General features: G+C 36.3%; 1 protein-coding gene across 1 annotated transcript; it reads left to right on the top strand.

Annotated features, from left to right (window-relative positions):
• Nucleotides 1-6534: 6534 nt before the first annotated feature.
• On the top strand, nucleotides 6535-7854 carry LOC149240125 (uncharacterized). Its single transcript, XM_089367262.1, has 2 exons — nucleotides 6535-7535; nucleotides 7718-7854. The coding sequence occupies exons 1-2, from the start codon at nucleotides 6967-6969 to the stop codon at nucleotides 7827-7829; spliced, it is 681 nt and encodes a 226-aa protein (XP_089223388.1). The 5' UTR covers nucleotides 6535-6966; the 3' UTR covers nucleotides 7830-7854.
• Nucleotides 7855-8427: the final 573 nt, after the last annotated feature.

Below are 8427 nucleotides of genomic sequence, written 5' to 3'. Positions count from 1 at the left end.
ATGGAATTACCTATGTCCATGAAAACCTGTTGCATCCAGAATTCAATAGGTAAACCAGGTAATTTAACACAAATAAATGTATTTTTTTGCATATCCTTCAATGGATTGAAGCCAATATACCATGCATGGAGGGCCAAGAAACCCCGCCCACGTACTCGTGGAATTCCTTTGATCTCCTGTAAATCCTCCTGACACAGAAAATGGAAACTATACCAATCATTCATGAGCCTCCCCACCAATGACATATAACCCAGTATGGACTTCCACTTAGATTCCACCGATTTCCTCATCTTGCCTCCCCCCATTGCAGCAAAATTCCGTCTACCCACTAATGCTCGTTTTTGTAAATAGCTCACCCAATCCTGTAGAATGTCGTAGCCAAAACTAAGAATAGGCGTAGGAGAGCAAATTTTGATAGAATTTCCATTCTGAGACTGATGATGTCAATAACCACGCGGGCCATGAAGTGGATTGTATTATGCATGTGCACCACCTGACGCACCTCTAGAAATATCTACGTGGCCACCAGCCCCCTTGTCATCCGAGCCATCCCTAAGCGCTGATCCATATGGATTTTTGTGAAGTGACTCTGCCTCTAGCATGGCACGAATAAATGCCTCATGAGTCGATGTATCCGACTCAAATGGATCCATGTGATCCATCATGTGAACACAAGTGGAGTAATTTCGAAAAGACCCAGTCTTAATGGAAATAAATATATATGCTCAAAAATCGTCAGGATATCTGATAGGGATTATACCACCTTGACGTTGGGATCCACACTCTAAATGGAAACCAATGCCCTAGACATACCATATACCCCCCACATAACATCAAAGAATAAAACTGTCGGCGATGATCAGCTTGAAAAGGGAATGTGATAGACGTTACTATAAAAATATTATATCCATAAACGGACATATCCCCCACATCATCCTTGTAACGGAAAATAGGAAGTATATGACACAGAATTAATAGTAGAACAACCCATGTCCCATCGCATTATAACCTCCCCTGCGCCCCGCCTTCTGAAAAACTCAAATACTAATTCGAAAAAAAAAGGTGGTGGACGCAGATTATACTCGACACTCAGAAAAACTAGACCAAGCAAAGATCATGGAGGCAAAACCAAACCCGTCAGACCATATACCTAGTCATCCTACCCTTCATAGCATCAACAACAACAACATCCCCTACAAGACCACCACTGAGCGCATAACCTAATACCAAAATCCTTATAGGGCCGAGAGATAATGAACGAGTCAATCCACCGATTCCAAATGGAATAGAAATCAGTGGGATAAAAACAGGGACCAGCGCTTCCACGTAGTTGTGGGCAAGAAATGTTAAGAAAAACAACCCAGTAGGACATTAGTACCCCCGGAGATGTAGGAATTGATGACGATACATACAAATTAATATATAGATAGCGACCAAGAACAAAACCATGATAAGGACAATCTCCGATAGAAAAACATCCGAGACCATCGGCCATATAAACATGTAAACCAGGGAAGCAGATGTGGTCCCAATAAAAAACATGTCACCATAAACAATCCCAGAACATCGACAGGTACAAACACACAAGAAATAAATGCATATTCAAGAGCAAAAACTGCAATAACAAATCAGAAATTCGGCATCCCGCAAGATGGAAAAACAAAACACAATCTATATCACCAGAACCAAATATGAACCACCGAAGTTGGCCATATGAACATCTGTAAACAGAAAATAAATCGCCTACACCTAAAAACACGACTCAGCATATCATGACCCTGAATGCCATCACACCAAAGAAAATTGTTTTTGATCCAACAATATCTCGTGAGTTTACACATTAAAAGAGCTATAATGGAAAATCAATGCAAGCCTTTGATGATCTGTAGGGGAAACCATATATCCCACAATTTATTTGTGGATGATATCATGATTTTTGGAATGCTCTGTAGGCTTTCATGGAAATTCATTCATGACATTCTAAAAAATTTCCAAAGAGCCTTTGGAATCCTAATAAACGAAGGAAAATCGTTTTTCTATTTTGATGAAGGAGATATGGATTCAATGGAATATCTGGAAGAACTGTTCAATATAAAAGTAAAGCCCATAAAGGAAGGTGTGAAATATCTTGGTTTTCATCTTAAACCAGCGGGCTACATAAAAGCTGATTAGATGTGGATCACAGATCGCTTCCTTAGAAGAATAGCAGGGTGGGAGTTCAAGTGTCTCTCTATGGTAGGCAGAGCGGTACTGGCACAGTTTGTGCTAGCACAGATGACAGTCTATTGGGCCCATCTTTTTTATGTCCACACAGGGATCATTTCTAAGCTAGACAGTTTGATAGAAAATTTTATATGGGGAGGTAGTAAAGAAAAAAGAAAATATCATTTGACTAAACTCAGGAACATTACGATCCCAAAAGATCTGAGTGGCTGGGGTATTATGGATATAAGAACTTTTGGAAAAGCTCTTCTATGTAAATCATTATGGAGAGGCATAAATGGGGACAGTCAGTGGATTACATCCATAAGAAAGAAGTACATGGGAAACAAAGATTTACTATACTGGTACAGAAAATGGACTATTGGTTCCCTTCAAGGATCTTCTATATGGCTGAGTTTCCGGAAAATTGAGTCTATCTTCCTGCAAAACCTCTATTGGAATCTTCAAAATGGCAGAAATTTTTATATCAGGTATGATCATATAATGGGTACAGGAGAGAATTTTTTATTCCACAAACGATCATTATCGCTCTTCACTGAATGGGAATTTTCACATGGAGTCAAATCATAGCAGGGTGGCAGGGAGGCGTCCCTATTTGGAAGGAGCCATTAGATTTGGGATTAAGAGGAGATTTAATTTAGCAATGGAACAATATAATGATGATTATGAGATCCTCTGGAATATGCAGAACGGAAGAAAATGATTCCCTTACCTGGAGGGAAAAAAGGAAGGGGATAGAAGTTCAAGTAAAGGACATCTACTCTATTTTAGTTAAAGGAATCCCTTCTCCTTTTCGAAATATTTTTCTGATGTCTATGTGGAAAACTGGGGCTCCCTATAAAATGATTCATTTCTCCTGGCTTGTTTTTCACAATAAAAACCTTACCTAGGAGAATCTTCAGAAGAAAAATTGCATTGGTCTTGGTATATGCCTAATGTGCAAAAAGGAGGAAGAAACCAACGTTCATATGTTCCTAAAATGCAGTTTCACTCTTCAGTTATGGAAGGATCTTGCTCACTATTTTGGTTTCCGTTTGGTGTTTCACTCATCTATGCAAGATGCTTTGTTCTGGTGGAGTTCTCAGAAATCAACATTTAGATCCATTCCTCAACTACTTCTTTGGTCAGTTTGGAAGTGGAGGAATAAGTTAGTATTCCAAGATGGGAAGGAAGATAAGATGTCTGTGTTGGAGAAGATTATTTCTCTTCATAACTCTCTCCCAACTAAGATGACTCAACATAAAAACAAGAATTCAATGGTACAGAGGAGGGTACAGATGGGTTTTCCAAGGGCTTTTTTTTATGGGGCAGCACAACATGGTATATGTGCATGCGGCTTTCACATATCAATGAATGAAGAACAACATTTTTCCATTTATTGGAATGGAGGAAATGGTTCAAAAAATAAGGCTGAAGCTATGGGCCTTGTTGGCCTCCTTCATTTTAGCACCTTCCTTAATATACAGAATCATATCTACGGGGACTCAAAAATTATCATTGAGCATTGCACAGGGAAATTATCTATAAAGAACTCCATGTTAACAGGGTGGATGAACAGGATAAACGTATTATGGAACAGAAGAAAGGACTTTCTTATCAACCATGTGGACAGAACCTATAACCATCGTGCTGATATCCTATCAAAGAAAGGGCTATCAATCCAGCCTGGTATATGGAAAATGGAGATTCAAATGGGATCAACCACATATCAGATAGAAGATTTTTCCTTGCCGGGTACTTAATCCATTTTTTTTTGTCTCCCACAGATTATATTTCTTTTGCTCATGCCTCTACCTCTTCAAAAAAGGTATGTTTTCTCTATTACCTTTTTGAACTTCTCAATCTGGTGGGGTTGTTTACTATCTATATGGACCTGGATGTCATCGTGGTGTCTATGGGCGGAGATAGTCTGATTTGCTTACATATTTCAACCAGCATCTCTCCATGCAAAGTTTTTTTAGTTTAGCTGTGCTGTGCTCAACATAGTCTTTTTTATCATTTTGCTTATAAGCATATCTCTGATTCTATGTAAATATGATTAATATTAATATAAATGCTGCATTTTTTCCGTATAAAAAGAAACAAAAAAAAATTAAAAATAAATATTACTATAAATAACATATTAAAAATATATAAATAATTTTAAATAAAAACTTGTTCGAAAACCTTAGTGAAAAGCATAATATAAAATTAGGTCAAAAGGGATCAGTGGGGGAATGAGGTTTTCCACGGTATCATTCACTTAGCACTGCATTGTTTTGATTGATAGGATGCTATTTCCTATTCGATTAAAATTGACGATAAAACCCAGACTTCTAGCATAATCCCCATTCCAATTAAATATGTAACCAGAATTCATTACATCTCAGCGCTGCATTGATTTGATTGATAGTATGCTGTTTTGTATTCGATTAAAATGGGCGATAATACCGAGACTTCTAACCTAATTCCAACTCCAATTAAATGTGTAACCAAAATTGTTTATATAGATGTAGTCAAAGAATTCTAAGATAATTCTAATTCCAATTAAATTTTAATTTTATTTAATTTATAAACATTAATATAAATTAAAATAGTTTAGTTTAAATATAGTTAAATTAAAATATTTTTTTTCAGAAAGGAGAGACTAGTTCCAAAGAAGCTTGATGGGCCCTCTTTTATTGTATATATATTACATATCAGTCAAAGCTGATGTCACATTACAATCATCAATGAAACTTTCATATGCTGCAGGGTTGCGCCTCATTCAGGACTCGATCACTGGTGGGGAGCGTGGCAGCCGTCTGCCCCAACCACCAATTGATCCATGCACTCGTGTATTGTGAAATCTGTTATTTTTTATTATTAATTTGTACTATATATCTGCTTAGAAATCTGTTATTTTTTATTATTAATTTGTACTATATATCTGCTTATTGGCCATGAAATCGATCAGAACATTCATTAAATTTAAAATAAATGTGAACTAAATAGTTGAAAATTTATATTTATCTAAAATTATGATCATCACATATGATAATATTGCAAATTTTAAATTAAAAGTTAATCAAGACAAGAATGTAAGACATATAGGTTATATATTTGAAATTGGTTTAAAGATAGTAATTTCGGTGGTAGCTAGTGAGTTTAATTCTCACTTCACTTGGATTTTATTCTCCCTAGAGTTCGTTGGGCCTAGAAAATACATAATTTCATTAAAATTAATATGGGAGATTAGTTTTGTTGAAAATATTATTAGGGCGAAACCACATTTGATCTTGAAGTAAGACCTAAAATTACTTTTTGATTGTCTAAGAATTCATCGTCCTCAAATGAAAGGAAACCCTGTAAATCATTAGTAATTTATTTCAAATAACAAGATTTTCCCTAAATAATGATAATAACTCTATTAAATTACCTATTAACAACTAAATATAATGATTTTTTTTTTAATAAGAAAGTATATCATTTTTAATAACAATTAATTTTTTTTTTTTAAAGTGATCTATATATATATACATGTTAAAACAAAAAATAGAGTAAATGATATCTATATATTCCTTGTTAATTAGTGGAAAAATATAACATTATGGATGAATAAAAGAATAAATAAAAGTTAAGCTTTGAATAATGAAAAACAAAATACAACGTTTATAATAAATTTTTTTCTAAATGTATTTGAATTTTGATAATAAAAAAATAGAAATTACAGCGATAAAAATAATTAATTATAAATTTAATGTTTAGATATCACTCATGAAAATCAAAATTAAGTGTAATTCATAATTCTAGAAATCATGTTTAACTTTTGTAAGTGTTTGTAAGACATTTTATGAGGATACTAATTGCATTCATTTAAGAAATAGTAAGGTGTGACTCTATGTTACTTTAAAATTTATTATATAAAAGTATTATATAAAAGTGTAATAGAGTAAAATCTCTTTCACTTTCACATTAAGATTGTTTTGAATCACAACTTGAATTTAAATACCCCTAATTTCACAAGATTTTATTATTTAAAAAAAAAAGTAAAAAATATATTAAGCAAAATATTTTCTAACAACAATAATTTTATCAAATTAACGTTGTTAAATTATATATAAAACAAGTAAAAAAATGAGACTAAAAAAGTGGTCTTTGAAAATAAGATATTTCCTTTGTATAGCCCATTATTACGCCTTAAGGCGTTCCCTCTGAGAGGAACTCCTCTCCGTGTCGTGGTGTCTCGTTATGGGCTCTTAGATCGATTGTTAGACGATGGAATAAACTCCCACCATTAGATCATCGGCCTTTTTAGAAACCAAGCGTCAGCGAAGAGAGGCCAAGCGTCTGTGGATGGATGAGAGAGGACAGCAATCTGAGGCGCCTCGATCCCCTTCGATTCGCAGTCAAGTCACGGATGTTCGTTTATTCATTCGTCCCATCTCAGCGGTATCCGCCACCGCAGTGTACGTTTCTTGGGCGATACTGTTCACATTTATCGGGTATTTTAGAACAAAAGTTTCAAGGCTAAGGGTCCCCTTTACCAGAAAGAAAAGCTTCAGTTTTGATGCCATCCAATAGCTCTCCTAATCCCTTTGCCAGTTGCTCGAAACCCCTTTAAATCTTTGCCCATATATCTACTCCAATCAGAAACCCAGAAAATCAAGTTTTCCAATAGCCATTCGATTTCCCTGAGAGATCAGAGGTCTGGAGTTCGAATCCCCGAGTTCGTCTGCGTAGCATCCCCATTCGCAGTCTTCTTGATTTCATTAGCCGACGACCATGACGCAACTGGGGTCGGGTTTTCTGTCGTCGATCGGTGCGACCTTCAATTCCATCTCTTACCCGCTCTTCTCGAGCAGGAATTCGAATGCATCTGCGAATTCATCCAATCCGGCGCTTGCAGCGTTCGAATCGGACATGTTAGCTCACCTGGAAGGCCTGAAACAGACCGCAGAAAACACCCATAGCCACCTGGACCTGGATTGGCTTCACAAGGCCCTCCTGCTCGTGCTCTTCACCCATTCCTCTGTCGCCAAAACAATACCGGAATTGGAGCTCCCTCTGGGTGAAAAAGATGAAAAATCGATCGATGACTATCTGGACGATAGCGTCAAGCTCCTGGACGTATGCAATGTCCTCAAGGAGAGCTTCGCAGTGGAGCGCTATCAGATGCTGGTTACGCGGCTGCTCCTCGGCATTCTCGTTCTCTGTTGGCGAAAGCTTTCCTATTCTTTATTCTTATTCTTTCCACTACAGCTACCTGGGTGTTTTCAACAGCCACAGCCAAATCAGTGCCCTTGCCCCCTCTCCGGTTTAAGAACACTAATGGGCAGTTCAAAATTTTGCAGGTATACCTACTGCTATGCCATGTTGTTGTTGCAACCATTCTGAAATGTTTACACATTCCTTTTTATTGTTTAATAGGTGTTCAAACAGGAACGCTGTAACATTTCGTATCTCGCTCTCTTTCTTTGATGTATGAATTGCAGTCTGAATTTGGGATATGAATTCCTTTCGGTTTTTTTGGCAGGTGGCAGACATGCATTATGCAGACGGTCAAAGCACGAAATGATTGGACGTGTTTCCCAGTCAAGTTTCCACATGTTCAGACCTCAATACTACTGCTTTTGTCAAGAGGATGATTAAAGCAGAGCAGCCAGATCTTATTGTTTTCACAGGTATTGATTTTAAATTTTGAATTTATAGCATAGCAGAAGCCCTTGTACTGGAAGAGTTTGCACTCTATTTAGAGTCCAGCTGATAGGATTTTACCGTTCACCTCCTTTTTGGTGGAGGGATTGATTGGGAAAGTTCATTAGGTCACACAACCACACAACCACGGAGACACTTAAATCCCAAGCATTGCAGCTTAAAATCAAAATCATGTTACAGGAAATTGTTTGCTTGAATGCATACTCTTACCTTGTTTTAGAATCAAAATGATATCATTTGTTTTCATATAAGATTCAAACCCTGAGCTTTGCCAGTGCAAAATCAAAATCATAACATTGTAATTCCTTCTTACAGAGAAATATGTGTTATGGAAAAATTTTGGGCAACTTTCAAAGGATGGTACTGACAGTAAATCTTAAATTCTTCTGTCTATAAGATTGGCGTTGTCTACGAGGCAACAATTTTGCCCTGGCTGTAATGTAAATTTCTGGAATCTTGTGATGAAATTTTCAAATTTTCAAAAAATTTGATTGCTGGAGTTTTGGAATCACTTTTTTTTAAGGTGAA

The sequence above is a fragment of the Pinus tabuliformis genome, chromosome 8 (assembly GCF_031772625.1).
Source record: "Pinus tabuliformis cultivar Carrire ecotype Pingquan chromosome 8, CPIR1, whole genome shotgun sequence".
Classification (NCBI taxonomy): domain Eukaryota; kingdom Viridiplantae; phylum Streptophyta; class Pinopsida; order Pinales; family Pinaceae; genus Pinus; species Pinus tabuliformis.
Note: the sequence above shows the minus strand (reverse complement) of the source record. Positions and strands in the feature narration are given on the sequence as shown.

What these genes read in the sequence shown, in the direction of transcription:
- LOC149240125 (XM_089367262.1), top strand. Translation starts at nt 6,967, where the DNA reads ATGACGCAACTGGGGTCGGGTTTTCTGTCGTCGATCGGTGCGACCTTC. An exon ending in GGCAGTTCAAAATTTTGCAG is followed by an intron (nt 7,536 to 7,717) that starts GTATACCTACTG and finishes TTTTTTTGGCAG; the next exon opens with GTGGCAGACATGCATTATGC.